Source organism: Tinamus guttatus, unplaced genomic scaffold (genome assembly GCF_059628265.1).
Source record: "Tinamus guttatus ecotype Peru unplaced genomic scaffold, ASM5962826v1 Tinamus_guttatus_pri_ptg000313l, whole genome shotgun sequence".
NCBI lineage: Eukaryota > Metazoa > Chordata > Aves > Tinamiformes > Tinamidae > Tinamus > Tinamus guttatus.
In genome coordinates this window covers 182,617-198,873 of record NW_028288847.1, presented here as the reverse complement: position 1 = coordinate 198,873, position 16,257 = coordinate 182,617, and the positions used below count along the sequence as shown (strand labels likewise).

General features: G+C 39.8%; 1 protein-coding gene across 1 annotated transcript in view; it reads left to right on the top strand.

Moving 5' to 3' along the window:
- Window positions 1-16,257, top strand: part of EPG5 (ectopic P-granules 5 autophagy tethering factor) — a 45,098-nt gene that overhangs the window by 24,442 nt on the left and 4,399 nt on the right. The window contains exons 25-41 of the mRNA XM_088528579.1: window positions 104-248; window positions 1,161-1,332; window positions 2,196-2,358; window positions 2,918-3,060; window positions 4,293-4,449; window positions 5,121-5,315; window positions 5,829-6,042; window positions 6,912-7,072; window positions 7,192-7,399; window positions 7,877-7,952; window positions 8,735-8,838; window positions 9,575-9,750; window positions 10,729-10,914; window positions 13,005-13,214; window positions 13,352-13,496; window positions 14,779-15,021; window positions 15,828-16,047. Coding sequence (XP_088384705.1) covers window positions 104-248; window positions 1,161-1,332; window positions 2,196-2,358; window positions 2,918-3,060; window positions 4,293-4,449; window positions 5,121-5,315; window positions 5,829-6,042; window positions 6,912-7,072; window positions 7,192-7,399; window positions 7,877-7,952; window positions 8,735-8,838; window positions 9,575-9,750; window positions 10,729-10,914; window positions 13,005-13,214; window positions 13,352-13,496; window positions 14,779-15,021; window positions 15,828-16,047 — 2,918 coding nt within the window. The remainder of the gene's footprint in view (window positions 1-103; window positions 249-1,160; window positions 1,333-2,195; window positions 2,359-2,917; window positions 3,061-4,292; window positions 4,450-5,120; window positions 5,316-5,828; window positions 6,043-6,911; window positions 7,073-7,191; window positions 7,400-7,876; window positions 7,953-8,734; window positions 8,839-9,574; window positions 9,751-10,728; window positions 10,915-13,004; window positions 13,215-13,351; window positions 13,497-14,778; window positions 15,022-15,827; window positions 16,048-16,257) is intronic.

Sequence of the window (16,257 nt, the reverse complement as noted above, 5' to 3'; positions counted from 1 at the left end):
TCTAGTTTTGTTTAATTACTTAATACCCCAGCTACTGGGATGAGTTTGCAGTATGTGATAATGAACAAAATGGTCATAATTATTTGATTCTTTTGTGCTGTAGGATTTGTGGATGGAATATGTCAACATTGAACTCATCCATCATGAGTTTCAGGAAGCTCTAAACCTTTGGCTCCAGATTCAGCTGGAATCACATACGGCCTCCAGTACTTCTGCAGGGCAAACGGATTTCACCAACCCTGTATCAGGTGGGCGATAAGGAGAATATAGCAACCTGTCTGGAAAGTGTTATTTCTGAGCCAGAAATCTCGGTTCCTGTAATAACATAGGAATGATATGAGTAATACTGTTAATATAGTTAGTGTTTTCTACTGATATATAGCTTTTGTAATGTTCTTGCTAAGATGCCCATGTAGGAGGCTGGATTTTTTTGGTGCAGAATTCAGGAGTGGCTAGAGCTTAATGGGGGAGCTCCCTCAGGAGCAGAGTATGCTCCAGACTGGCTGAATTTTCCTTGCGATGTGGGAGAGGGAACTTGCAAGCAAAGAGCAACATTGCTGAAAAGAGCAATATTGTCTCTGTTTTGTTTTCTGGGTTGTTTTTGTCGTTTGTTCTCTGTTTTTGCTGATGGTGTCTTTCCTTGCTGCACTGTGGCATTATAGTACAGTGAAAGGATTGTTCAAGCATCAAAAGGGATTAGAGTCATGGTAGGTTTATTAAGGATAAGGCAAGACTGGATTTTTGGGGGGGGTGATTGAAGGAGGGGAAGAAGGGAAGAGAAGGAAACTGGAACAGGATTGTAGATCAACTGGCATTTGAGCAAGGAAACCGGATGGGAACAGCAGAAGGAAAGAACTGTCCCGGAAAGAGACTGTGCTTTGAGAAAAATAATTGGAGCTGGTTATGCTGGCAAAGTAGAAAATAGGAAGAGCAGAGAACAGAGGAAACCAGGAAAAGCAGTGGGGTCTGGGATCCTAATGCAGCTACTCAGTGAAAGTGAGCTGGGTGAAATAAACCTGGTAAACACAGATTGATTAAGTGACTATAAAAAGTGAGGAATCCTGGAAGTATAAACGTTTGCCTATTGTTAAAAATATGCTTCATGGGGGAAAAAAATGTAATTTTCTAAAATAATCTTGTACTTTCTTTTTTTTGTTTAGCCAAAGAGAGAATAATGAATAATTTGATGAAGTTTGATGTTCCCAAGCCCCCTCTGCCGCTCCAGCCTGTGAAAGCTCCTGTGCCAGTTATTTCCTCTGCCAGTCTGTTAAGTCAGAAAGAAGCAATCCAGCTTATGCGCACGGACCTGAACCTCTTGCAGCAACATGCCAAGTGAGACTTAGCTTTTTATCTTTTATTTATTTTTCTCCTGCACAGTTAACATTTCTAGGTGTGTTCAGCTGCAGTTTCAAGCAGTCCTATTTGTGGTGTTACAGTAAGACTAGATTTCATTCTTGTTTCTTCCTTGGTTATCATGTCGTTATTCCACTGTTTTAATCGACTGCACAAGTTGTATCCAATGACTGAAGTCACCTCCATCAGCTTGGGTCTAACATGTACAGTTTCTTTTTTTTGTTTGGAACACTTCTTAAAGCAAAGCCCCTGCAGTAGCCTAGATTTTTCTTGGCAATGAAGCTAGTTTTAACCAACCTCATTAATGGTTGTCTGAGGCAATGGAATTCTCCAGAGAAAAATCTGAGTTCTGGTACTGCTGGCTTTGTGTATGGAAGAGTGCTTCGTTTTTAATGATCTTGCTATGGGAATCCAGCTGAAGTATCTTCAAAGTTTCAAGCAGAGCAAATGAATGTCTCTGAGCTAGTCTCACCCAGTGTAATTTGTTAGTAACAATATAAAAAGAAAAAAAAATCCCTGCAAAGACTAAAAGGGTTGTATCTGAATGCTTCCAGTAGCAATTTTGCAGTGAGCTTTTTTCTGTGTTGACTGAATCATCCCATTCAGTCTGTCTTTGTCTGATGGGAAAAAAAAAAAAAAAGTATCTTCCACAGTAGGCAAACTGTTTAATTTCATGCCAGTTTGTAATAGAATAATTGAAACAAAAAATCTTATGCAAACATGAATGTAGTTGTGTGTTTCTTATGAAACTGTTTGGTATTACTTTGAAGTGCTGTTACTTTGAAGCTTAATTCAATTTCATTTAAAGATTTTTCCCAACTTGAGCAATAAACGTTTTTCAGGACTGCGGCCGTGTGGGAATCGCAGCACGTTGCCCTCAACAGCGAGATCCTGGACACGATTCCCAGGCTCTTCGTGAACCGGGAAGAGCAGATCACCCTCCACGTGGAGTGCTGGGGCAGCTTGAATAAAGGCTGCCAGGGAGCAGCTCATCTAACAGTCCAGGTTAGAGACGTGGCTTTGCCCCTTTTTTGGACCTAAATAATGATATTTAAATGATTGAGTAGTTACAAGAATGAATTTATTTGGTGTAGTGCTGCTATATACCCTTGAATACCTCCTATTTATTGCTCAAAAGGAGTAGCAGATCATCTGCTGAAGACTTAGTCCTTGCATAAGGCTTGTATTTCTCAGCTTAAATTGCTTCCTGATGTATGAACGTAGGAATATGTTCACTGGTGGGAATGTAAGTATTAAAGTGTTCGTAGGAGTGTTTGCATGTTGCTTAGTGTGTGAATTTCTTGATCCTCTCTCACTTTTAATCTCTATGAATTAAAAGTATTACTTAAGACATGGATCATATCGTCACATGATAATTAAATAGGAATGTGACCAAGAATGTGTGCTTGGGCAGTATGTACTAAATCTGATCAAAATTCTTAAGGAAAACAGTCTATGCTCAGAGCTGTTTGCCAGGCTTTGACTCATTATTGCGATTAGTTGCAGCATTGGAAGCATTTTAGCAGAAGTTGCTATTTTGAAATGAATACCTTTTCTCATTTAGTTTGAAGGGAAGCACAAAAACGAAGCAGTGAGCCAGCAGCTTCATGCTTTGCACAAAGAAGTGAGACAACTGCAAGCAGAAGCCACAAAGCCACCTTCTCTGGGTGTTGTGGAAGCAGCAGTACATGTGGAAAACTTTATAACGTAGGTTGTTCAGACACTGTTTTAGGCAGTGTTGTTTTATGCTTAGTTTTCTGTATATTGGAGTTAAAATGTGGAACTCGTTTGTATGCTTCTGGTAATGAATATCATCTTGGCTGCACAACAGAGTCTGGATCTGTGTGTTTGTAACAAGAACTTCTGAAGGAGCAACTCCACATAGTTTCAGAAGAGGTAACTCTGGTCATTCTGCCTAAACAGGGCACGTAGTACTGGCTTCTACCTCAGTTTATTGTACTGTGTTGTTAAATAGCCATTCTAACCCTGCCAATGCAAATGTTGTAATGTCAGGGGTACTATGTAAAACCTGAATAGCAAACTTGCACCATAGCACCCTCAGCCATGAGCTATAAACATTCTTAACACCCATGTCTGTAGGCTTTATCCTTCACTAGTGAAGAAGGTAGTTCTGGAGTTATGAACTGGTAGTGACTGGAGTTATGAACTGAAGCCATCTCAGCAACTCTGTAAAAATGTTAAAATACTGCAGTGGAGGAGGACTATATAATCTAACTTTTTGGGTGAATTGATACCTTAGTCCAAGGCCTTGTCCTTCTTGAGGACTTTATCCCAGCACCTAGTTGAAGTCAAGAAGATCAAGAAAAATGATGTTGGGAAACTCTTTTTTGATATCCCATAAGGCATACTCATCGGGTAAAACAGTAGTGTTATAAAACAACAACTATTTCTACTTGTTCTTCTTTTCATAAATCTGAAAAATTCTGTCCGTGATCAAGGCCTTGGGATTTATATCTGTGGGATTCCATGTTTTCCATGTTGTTTTAATGCAATTTGTTCAGAATCAGGCTGCAGAGGGCTTGATTTGAGCTTAATAAACATTTAATTGGCAGAGCGAGAGTTAAGATTGATTCTGTTTTTGTTTTTTTTATAATTGAGTCTTTTATGTTAGCAAGTGAAATGGTATGTTCTTATGGTGCAAGTATAGTGTAAGCACACAATATGTTATTTGAGGGAGCAATTGTTTTTTTGTTGGTTTGAACGATAGTATGAAATGTCTTTGATCACCTTCCAACTCTGTAGGGTTTGGGGGTGTCACTTAAGGTAGTGAAATTAAGATAAACTCTACTTGATTAACATTCAAGCTAGAAATAATCATTTTAATAGCTATAAACTGAGAAGAAATTCCTTTTTTTCTTATTGTAGATTGATATCCATACTTGAGTTTAATCTGCCCCCCTCTTTTTTTTTTTTAACAGGGCCTTAATAAATATCTACAAGGTGCAGCCCCTGCCTGCAATTCAGAAAGTGGGAATTAGCTTGTTTTTTACATTAGTGGAGTATGTGTGTGATGAAACTCAGCGCAACCCTCCCACGAGGCAGTTTTTCTCTTCCTGCATTGAGATTCTTGGCCAAGTGAGTTTATTTTCTCTCTAGTTTTGCATGCCTAACACTAACACAAATAGACATTCCATACCAGCAGGCTAAAACCTTCAGAAGATAGAAAATTCACTTCTGAGCTTCTACTCCATTCTTATCTCAGCTAACTGTATAACATATGTAGCTTATGCAACAACTGCAACCTTTAATTCTTCTATGAGTGCTCCGGAGAAAAAATAAAATAGTCCCTGCTTTGTGTCCAAGTTGTTGCTTTGATGTCTTAGATGCTATTTGTTTTCATGTGCAACCGTCCTTATTTACCTGTTAGGGCTGAGCTGCAGAAGAGCACAGTCATAGTTGTGTTGGCATTTTTTTTTTTTTTTACTGAAGTCAGACAGAGCTGCTGAAATAGGGATTCCTTTTCTTAGCCCATGAGGAAAGAAAAGGCTCTCTGGCTAATTTTGTACTCCCTCTGTGGCTACAGGGGCTGTTCATGAGTGTGCTAGGTGAATGCATTTATTTTACATATAGATTTTGTGGAATAGAAGTATTTAGTTGAAACTAATGATGTAGTAAGGATGTAATGATCTTTGTTTTAGAGAAAGTTGTTTTTTTGGGGAAAAAAGTGTTCTGACAGAAATCTTTTAGAGATGGTTTTCGAGTAAATTAATTCTGGGTTATTTTTCTCTCCACTGCTGCTTCCTCAGGTGTTTATCAGTGGGACCAAATCGGAGTGCAAGCACCTCCTCCGGACAATCCTGCAGAATCGTAGGCTCTGTACTCTCCTCTCTCCTTACTTCACTCCTGTTGCCTCTCCCAGTGAGTTTGTGACTTTGTATGAGAAAGTTGTGACCTTCCTGAGTGAGGATAACAGTGACGTTGTCTTCATGCTGCTGACAAAGGTAAAACGCTCATGAATGGTCTCTATTTTGCTGCTTTTGCTGCTCTGAGTGAGATATGTCTAAGGAAAACCATGACTTCATACTAGGAAGAAATATCTGCAGAACTAGTCTTCTAAAGTACCAGAGAGACTAGAGTCTGCAAAGGCCTCGCCTTAGAGCCTCAGTTTATGGACTCTACAGATTAGTCCAGCTTGCAAGTGTTAAGATTTGGAAGTGATACTAAAATGAGCAAATCTACCTGCGTTTTCTGAATTGGAGACCAGGTAAAGAGCTGTTTCATGGAAACAGGAACTTATGTAAATAGGCTGCAAATATATGCCAAATGTCCATTTTGAGAGTTACCTTGATTTTGAGCTAGAGAAATGCAAATATATATCGTTAGTACAGATCTCATATTAAAGGAATTCTTTCCCCCTAACTATTTCTTCCCCTCTGTCTTCCTTAAGAGTTTGTGACTATTATTTGAAATGCTAAAGCTTTTAACTTATAAATGCTCGCTGTCTTTTGTTCTAGTTTGACCTTACGCTGTGGTTAAGTGTTACCAGGCCACCTTTATCTGAACGTACCAGGCTCCTGGAATCCATTCACTTGGCTCTCAGTGCATGTGGCCTTGAACCCGAAGAAGATATTTTAATGCCTTTTAATATCTTCTGCAAGCATTGGACTAACCTTCTCCAATATCAGTTCCCTGATCACTATAATGACTTCTTAAGATTGTTCATGCAAAGTAAGTATCTGAATCAATGTGTTCATTGATGTCATTGTTTTTTTTTCACTTTTTTCATTTTTCTTTTCAATTTTTTCATTGTTAATCAACTTTTTCATACAGATATTGCATTCATATTTTAGACCAGAAAAGTAGGACAACAACAAACACAGAATAATTTGCTTCCCCTTCCTCCCTGCCCTCTTAAGTTTCTTTATGTAATTTTGTGTACCTGCTATACAATACATTTTTATTAGGCATAATTTAACTTTACTAGAAAGCGTCATTTTTTTCACGGACTGATGTACATGCATGGGTGATAAGTTTTTCAGCCCATGTTACAGGAGAAGGACAAAGAAGAGCTTTCTGTTAATGGAAGCAATTGATAATTATGCCACCATCTGCAATACTGTATCCCTGTTCTTGAGCAAGTTTCACTGTCAAATCAGGAGTTATGAAGACCTGGGACTGATACTGAAGTCTGCTGTGCACAATCTGTTGGACATTAGGTTCTACCTATAAGCTGCTGTGCCTCTAGAATGGGGACATGGTGCTTCCTTTCTGCCAAACTATGTGATGAGCAGCAACTATCTCTTAGTGTGCTTTTGTAGCCAGGGATGCAATAGGTGCTTTGGAAACCCTCCAAGGAGGGGTTATCTGTCATTCCTTTTCTTGCATCTGCATTACCTGTGTTTGGGAATGAAGAGTCTCTTGCTTTTAAACTTGGGATTTGCAAGCTATTTTCTTACCTTTTTTTAATATATATATATATATATATATATATATTTAGTTGATAGCTCCTATTTCAGGCTTCTCTAACTTATATCGCAGAAAGAATTAATATCGTTATCGTGTCTTCCATAAGAACATGATTTTCTCTTTCTTCTAAGGTTCTTCAGAGCAGCTTCTGAGCCCGGACTGCTGGAAGGCGTCGCTGGAGGCTCTGGGCTGTGGCTCCTCGGGGACTGAGCAGGGAAATGTCAAGAGGAGCGATTCTAGCAGGAGCCCAGTCTTGCACGAGGCCGCGGGAGCTCTGCTCTCTGCAGAGCAGGTGACCCCTTCTCTGCTTGATTAACTACATTTTGCAGCCAACAAGAATACCCTCTGGGGACAAATAATGCTGCCATGCAGGCTTTCTGTAGCTGATGAATAACTTTTTGCATTTCACAGATCAGAGAGACAATAGAATGGCTTTCTGCCTCTTTCTGCAAACTCCGTCTGGCTTCAGTGGACTTCAGGACCTTCGGCCTGTTTTCCAAGTGGAGTCCTTACGTGGCTGAAGTGAACACGTTTCTCAAGTATCTTGCTAAACGTCTCATTGACGACGAAGCTGTCAGTTTAGCCCACGAGCCTATTGGCAGTAACAGAATTCTAGCAGGTAACGTGCCTTAAAAGCTAATGAATTTAAGAAATAAACTCAATGCTGTTTCTAATTTCTTCTGCTGAAAATAGTTTCATTTAAATATACAATAAAACCTTAACTGAGAGGGTCTCTGCAAGGATGTCAGTGACTGCTGAGTTTTGCCCTGGTTTGATGTTTGATTTGGAGTAAATAGCTAAACTCTTTTCTTTTAGTATATGCAGCCTTAATACATCCAAAGTTGGAAGGATGTGTTTAAGTGAACAATACAAAATGCTCATTATTATTTACTATCTAAAGTTAAACCAGTTGTTCTATAAAATTAAATTAATAGCAATCATGTTATTTTATTTTTTAAAAATATGCAGAACATATTTTAAAAATGCAGAACCTTGTAGAACTTACTTAACGTTTGAATAAGCAAAGGTCATTTTATATGTTTGGAAAAGCCTGATTTGGACACTCTTGTTAATTTTGTGCCTTGTTTTCTTCTAGCATTGCAGTCCTTGTATTCGGTCATTGTTGGACTCTTTAAGCCATGGATACTGGTGTTAGATAAGGAAGATGCAAGGTATATACTGATGCATTTAAAATTTATTTTATTTTATTTTTTTGCTGAAGTAAGAACTTTAGCCCTGTAGAAATGACTTTCCTTGTCACCTGATTTTTTTCCAGCCCATAATTGTGTGGTAACCTTTAATGTAAACAGCTGTTACTTGTGTCATATCCTTAATTGTTATGCAACTAAACCATGTTAAGTCATGTGTAGTGTTATCCATGTCTTCCATACAGATAAGTCTGTACTGTAAAACAAACAAACATTTTCCCTAGGCTCCCAAGTCCAACCTCAAATGCCAGTAGTGTGTAACGAGACGTCTGATCAAATTGGTCCCATGATAGTCTACTGGCAGTTGTCTTCTGTACCTCTCATTTCACAAGAAGAGTTACGAGTTATTTCTCCTGTTTTACACTTAAATTAAACCTTCTTTCAAAGCGGAATGCCGTCTGAGCATCTGCAGCACTTAATTAGAAGGGTCACTGCTGGTGATATGTGCTGGTGACATTCAGAAAGTCCTGCATTTTGGACTGTAATTCAATTATGAAATATCAAACAAGCAATCTCTGCTTACTCATTGATACTGAAGACCTTCACTGTGACATTGAAGTATCCTATTTTATAAAAGAAAGTGATAGTCCTAAAGAGCTGAGTTTGAAAAGATTGCTGATAACCCCTTCTGTATTCAGCCTACTATGTTTTACAGTATTTAAACTATCTAGGCATTTTTGGTGATAAGTCAGAAGTCTGAAATAAGTCTGAAATTTGTATTACTTCACTTCCTCTGTCTTTTCAAGTAACCAGCCCTGCTACCCTTGGTTAGAGAGTGACAGTGCTGTGGCTTCCTGCATGGTCTGCTCGTTTACAGACTGTGTCAAGCTTTTGCACGAGAGCTTTAAAGGTGAGTGAAGTCCGCGTTGTTTCAGTTTAGTAGCACTTCCTGTTTTATCTGAAAACATGCGTTTTGAGATTAGGGACAAGAGGGATTTCTTCCATTTGTTACGAATTTTTAGCTGAGATGAGGACTGCAGTGGTACCACCAGCATATTTATTAGCCTTAAAAAAAAAACTGTGTTTTTGGCATGAGCAGAGAAAGTGGCTGATAGAGGATATCAGGTGGTAAAGTTCATACGAAGAAAAGCAAAGCAAAAGGAGCTCTGGTGAGAAGTGCATGACTGTTTCACATGTTAGAGCCCATAGGACGTATGCTGTGGTACGTAACAGTGACCCATGCATGGGTCTCAACAGCTAGGCTGGGGAAGTAACTTAACCTCTAGGTTCAGCAAGTTTGAGCTTGTATTTAAGACTGTGTATTGTCTAGTGCATAGCTGGGCACAGGAGTGGAAAATGCCCCCCAGTTCAATTCACAGATACTGCTTAACAGCCAACAAGTTCTGAGGTTGGATGGGATTCAAATTCATGTTGTAGAAATAAATAAATATCCCCATGCAACATAGCATCGTCTGAAATTCAAGATTCACTAATTCTTTTTAAAGCAAATATAAAAGTTGTGAAAGCTACTAGAAAGGAATGCTCATGTACTTTGTAACTTGCAGTTACAGACTGGGCTTTTTCCTGTAATTAAGCTTCTCTGCAATTTTCTCCAGTGGTAATTGCACTTTTTCCTTTTAATGCAGACAAGCTGTTACGAGGCCATCATGGGGCTCTCTGGTTGCATCTAATGCATTACTGTGAAAGTTGCACAGCCCCCAAAATGCCAGAGTTTATTCTGTATCACTTGCATACCGAATTCAAAAAGCTTCCATGGAAGGAAATGCATCCAGACCGGATGCTTATGGAAGAGTTCTTTAAAGTGAGTACCTAGAATATGTTTAATTAAGCTCATAGTTTTTGTAGTAATGGAGGGCTGTAGACAGTTCTTTAACCAGTAAGCTTTTAAAGTTTATTGCACAGTTCAAGCTCATTTTGTGAAGAAGTGTTCATATTTGTGAAGAAGTGTCACTGGGTCTTATGCAAAGTTGTGGGGAGCTGTAGGGCAGACCTTGTAGTCTGTCACTGCTATAACTAAATGTCTTCTTGTAGTATTAAATATATGTGTAGTTAGAGTTCCCATGTTATTCTCATAACACTCTACAAGGTAGACAAATGCTGTAACAGATTGAGAATTGAGGCTGGTATGTCTCTATTGATGCAGTGAATGAAATTTTAGACCATTGACTAAAACGTGGTATAGCTTCACATAATTTTGGCATCATTTGGGGCTGGTTCAAATTTCAAACTTGTTAATTTGTATTTTGACTTTATAATATATATATATTATATATATATAATATATATATATAACCTCTTACACTGCATCAGAAAATACCCATCGTCTTACAATTGGAGAGATTTGGTTTATAAACTCAAAAGTGGTGTAAGCTCCACGTTTTCTTTGTGATCGCATGTCCATAAGTTGTTACTTCCGATGCAGAGATCTGATGCTAATTATTGAGGCCTTAATCCCTTAAAGACTTGTACAGGCTCATAAGGTTCTTGTGGCATTTTTTAGAAAAGAAATAATAAAAAAATTGCAGTCATGTAACTAAACTTAATAGACTGTTTCTTTCTGGTTTGCAGTAACTTTGTGTGCAGTACCAATTGTTTGAGAGGGGTAGGAGGTTACATGGGGGACTCTTGGTGAGGAGTGAAAGTGATAGAGAGTGTCAGCCTGCTCCTCTGTTGACCTGGAATGGTGCTGTGAGTTTATGTGTGGTCAGGGATCTGAAAAGTGTAGATTTGTTTTGTTTTTGCACTGATTTTTATTCCTTTTTTCCCTTTTCCTTGCTAGGTTGAGAGAGGTAGCCCCAAGAGCTGTTTCCTATTCCTGGGTTATGTTTTATGTGAAATAAACTGGGTCAGTGTCCTCTCTGATGCCTGGAATCCCAATCCTCATCCCGAGACTCACAACATGATTGTCTGTTTGCTGTATATGATGGTCCTGTTGGCAAAGGAGGAACAGCTTATAGGCAGAGAGGTAAGTTTTGTGTAGCTTCATACCTGTCTGTGAAGAACAGCACTTTACTAGCGTGGAGGCAGACTGTGACTTCTTCCTCACTTGTGGGGTTATTAACACAGAAACATTTCATCTGTTGTAGAGCAGTGTGGTGTAGGGCACAGTAGTACCCTTGAGTTGGTTAAGATTTATCCTTATGTGGGACTTTTTATCAGTTGAGGAAGGAAGAGAGATTACGCATTTCAGCAAGTTTTTGTAAGATCGGCGATCAAGTTGTGTTTGAAGATAAGCAAAAAAAAAAAAAAAAATACTGGCAGTTTCCAGGAGTTACAAAGTGACACTCTGGATATGGGGAGGAACAAAGGCACAAGGTTAATGCCATTAGCATTTTAAAAGTATAGTTATTATATAAAGCTATTGTGAAATTACTTTTCCTTTTATAGTTATAGGTCGAAGTCATATTACCAGGCTCCACACATGAGTCTTGTGTACATGCATCAACTGAGTTGTTCCTGGTTCTGTGGTAGCCCCTTCCCCTCTACAGGAATGTGCATCTCTTACTATTTCTGCCTCCACATTTTTAAGTGCAGCCGTTCTCTTGTTATCTTTATCTTTTTCCCTTGCAGCATCAGGTTAACCGTCCCGTTTGTTAAGGACGTAAAGCTAAGCCAGGCTTTGTATGGTGTGGGCTTACAGCTCCTATCACCCAGAGCTATAAAACAATAAACTTGGAAATGTCTCTCCTCTATAGTTTTATAGCCGTCTAAGAGGAAAATATCCATTCATCTGCTTTAACATGTTTTCTGGGAAGTTATTTATAACTGTCATTCAGACCTCAGAACTACCTCTGCAGACATTCATATCTTACCATAAAACGCACCCCTTCTAACTCAATAAGACATATAGACTGTGATGACATGTCACAGTGATATAATGTCTCAAAGACCAAATATGTCTTTAAGAAGCCTGTCAATGTCTGCTTGTGACAAGTTATTAGGGAAAGTTTATTGCATCTCTTGAAACTGGTGGAGTTTTCTTTTTGTCCTGCTCTGAAGACAGATTTCATTGTCTCTGGTAGCTCAGCACTTGTCCCATTTATGGCTGCGTTTCAGTATTTGCCTGAGGACGGGGGCGGGAGGAAAGCATGAGATTAAGAAGAAACACTGGGTGTTACCATGAACTTTTTTCCCAAATTCTGGTTTGTTAAGAGTTCTGTACAGGTGAATCTTGCAGATACACTGTGATTTGGTGCGCTGCTTCCAGGGGGACTGGGAAATCTCCTAGAAGTCCCATTTCACATCTGCTTTTTTTCCATCTGTGGTGTCTTCTGATTTCCAGGGAGGCTCTGCATTGTTAAGATGCAACATCTTATTCCAACTTAGGAAAACTACTCGAGTTCATGGGTAGCAGACCGTTTTTGCCCGGAATATTTTTGCTTATAAGAAGCTTCTTGAACTTCAAAAGATTCCTATATATGTTTATTGTATGAGTCTTAGGAATTTCTTTCTAGCCTCCAGGAAAGTGTTTCCTGCTGTTACTCTCCTTTTACCTCCCATGATGCTCGTGTGGCAACTTGATGTAAATGTTAAACTTACATTTGAACCCTATATTCCAGCGCATATGTGACTTAAGAAATACTTGATGTAACAAGTGTAATCTTCTTACTGAAATAATTTCATTTGGATAAGTTGTGGATCCTTAAGTTATTTAGGTTCTGTTGCTTGTCAACACAATTTCAATATTTTTGTTCTATAATTTGAGATAATTTGATACTTCTCAGCATCTGAGTGATGCCCTTCTGTACAGTAGTGTCTGGCAGAACCCTGAGAGAGGGTGGTGGTAGATGAAGCTGGACTTCCCTGCTACTTTTTGGCAGAGAAGCTCCTGTCTGCATATTCACGCTGCCTGTGGGGGTTGTGGATGCTGTAGGCTGCTGTTGCTCCAGCTCGGGATGTTGTTTGTGAGAAGATATAATTGAGGAGTTCCTCAGTTTGGTAGATAATTCATGAAAACTGTGGAACAAATCTGAGTGTACTTCCAATATTAAGTTATGTAAATGTTCATTTAAAACAACAGAGGTGGAACTTAGAGTCATGTCTTTAAATCTTCAGGAATCACCAGTAATTAATCTCCTTGGACAGACCAGCTCCCTCCCTTGGCAACTTGTGGGCATCTCATCCTATCAGAGCATCATCGACTACTGCAATAGCCATTATCCTCCTTCTGTTATCCTTGCCCAGGATACAGCAGCTGAACTGGTAGTGAAGCTCCTAAAAATATCAGCAGGCTTTGGTGCATCTTCAGACAGTCACATCCACCTTGTAAGTTGAGTTGGTTTTGCAGTGTCTCTAAGCTCTCTTAGCTGTTTGCAAGGCCCACCTTTTTCTGCAAGGTCTACCGTATGTAGAGCATGAAAATAAATGATTTTTTTTTAATTATTTTTGATTTTAATTAACAGGATGCAACGCTGAAATGCCGAGCGTACATTCACCAAGTGATTCAATTTCTTAGCACCTTAGAACAAAGCGGAAAGATTACTCTTGCAGTGTTGGAGCAAGAAATGTCCAAGCTACTAGATGATATAATCATCTTTAATCCTCCAGGTTTGTATTAATAAGAGGGCAAATTGTTTTAAAGCAGTCCAGGTCTTTCATTCTAGGTCATGGATTTTTGAACTTTGTTTGATTGTGTAGTTGCATTACTGTAATGTCTACTTTATGGGAAGGACATGTTGTTTTGAGTAATCATATGAGCACAAAACACAAGTATGATATTCTGAAGAGCTGTCAAGGGGGCTAGGACCAGCAGAAACAACATTTTTATATTACATGTAAGACTGTCCAGCATGTGGTGTTCCTTGTCCAAGACTGCTAGATCTATTGGAGACAGATTTTCCCCCAAATTATTGGTTTGAACATGAAAAACCTTTAAAATAGAAATTTTGAGGAGTTTCTTTGCTGTCAGTGTCATTTTTTCTCCTCCAAAAGATGATTTTAAATACACACACACTCTGTCCAAGTGATTCTAAACCACTGTATAATCAGGAAAACTTGCAGTGTGGGAGCAGAGAAGTTATGTTGATGTACATAAGTAATGATGCCTGTCCACACCCTCAGGGCTTTTATTGACCTAGTGCTTTTTTATACGTTTAGACTACAGCAAAGTATGGCTTCAGAAAAAGATTCTGGATTTGAACTGCGGTGGGATTGGCTGATGGTGTAAAATGTGTGATGTGATTGCAAAAATCTCAAGGCTCAACTTCGTTATATTTGAATTAAATCATTAAATACTTTGTGATTTAGCTCTGAACTGTGCTTTAAGTGGTAGTTTTATACCCGCATTTTCTTGGGAAACAGCAAACTTGTTTTTACTATGCGCTTTATTTGCACTGTAGGAGTGCTGAAAAGTCTCTAACTGAAAAATAGACTTAGATATGCTGGGTGCAGTACAGTGTTTATCAGCTGTCTCTGGCTGTTGGGTAAGTTATGGATTAAATTGTGAAGGAAATAACCTGTTAAGAGCAAGTGTCTCACTGTGGATATGTAATGAAAAAGTGACTTTTCCCAGGACCTAAAGAAATGTTTGGTGATGAAATTGAATTTAAGTTGTCTAGGGTCTAACTTCTATTTACTGAAATGGGTCGTTACTAAAACATGGCAAGTTCTAGTAGCTCCATGTGAAGAAGAACTTTCCTGTGAGGGTGCCCGAGCCCTGGCACAGGCTGCCCAGAGAGGCTGTGGAGGCTCCTTCTCTGGAGATCTTCAAACCCGCCTGGATGCCACCCTGTGCCCCTGCTCTGGGTGTACCTGCTGGAGCAGGGGTTGGACTGGATGGTCTATAGAGGTTCCTTCCAGCCTTAACCATCCTGGGGTTTCTTTCTTTCAGACATGGACCTGCAGATGCGTCACATGGCGCTCAGCAGCCTCTTCACGGAGGTGCTCACCGTGCTGAACAACTCGAGCGTCGCCACGGCCGAGTCGCTGCGGGGCAGCCTGCGCGCCTGGGTGGGCACCCGCGTGCACGGGCTGCTGGCCATGCCCCTCCTCACCGCGGCGTGCCGGGGCCTGGCCTCCGTGCGCCACATGGCCGAGGCCACCGAGGCTGCCATCGCGGCCTACTTCAGCACAGGTAGCAGCGCGTCTCGTGTCGAGGGTGTTCCCTGGGCCCTGCTGCCCCTTCATCACCTGGGAATCCTTAACTTCGTGCTGCCTGGGGGCTGGAACTGGGTTTTAGTTCAGCTCTCATATCCGGAGATCCTTTCTCTGTATTTGTTGGCTCCCAACATTATATATAATATATATATATATATAAAGTATAGTGTGAATGAACTGTAATAGCTGGATATGGAGAACTTATGTCATTATGGCTTGGGTTTGTTTTTAACTGTTACACTTGTTTTCTTGGGAACTAAGTTTCTGCATTCTCTGTTAAGACTGACTTGCTCTGTGGGATGGTTGCCCTGTCTATAGAAAAGGGTGTAAAATTGTTAAGAATTGTCCCAAGAGAACAGAAGAGATTTGTGTCCCTTCCTTGTAGAGTTCTGTAGACTGGGTTGGGCAAGTGGCTGGAATGCTCTTCACAAATCTCTCAAATTCTGTGGCTTTTTAATTTTCTCCCACATAAACCATGTAGATAACGATTTCTGCCACATTCTATTTGATAGTTTATAAGCTCACCTGAAAGAAACAGTTAAAATTCCATTGTTAAAAAATTGAAGTTTATTCCAGAGTTAACCCTGGCACTACAATAAAACAATCTCCACAGATTTTTTTTTTTATCTCTAGCCATCATAGTGGTGTCACAGATTACTTGGAACACAGAGTTGAAATGGTTTGAATTCTGCAGTTTAAAGGAACACAGCAAGGTAGTTTTAGTTATTTGTTTACCAAGCACTGCTTGTTTATGCTGTTTATGTTGTCCTACTTTCTTTTTAGAGTCTTCTCACCACCAGGATTTAGGCTGGGGCCCTATCCTTGCCTCCCTCCAAGTTCCTGAGCTAACCATGGAGGAGTTCCTGCAGGAGTGTCTGTCTTTGGGAAGCTACTTGACCCTCTACGTCTACCTGCTGCAAAGTCTAAACATTGACCAGACACTTGCCAATGAAATGAAAATCCTGCAAACTATTAGTAAATGGCTGGAGCAAGTGTATCCAAGGTACAGACCTCCAGTCTGCTGAACGTGCCTTGATTTTTCCCAAGGCAGTAGTTGTACAGGCACTACAATGTGGCTGCTGAGTCCTCCATAATATCACAAACATCATCTTCCTGCCCATGTCCCAGTGCCAGAAAACAATGTGATGAAATGCCAGGGGGGATTTTGTCTGCTTGAACATCTGTCATTTTCCTCTTGGTCAGTTGTCAGTCA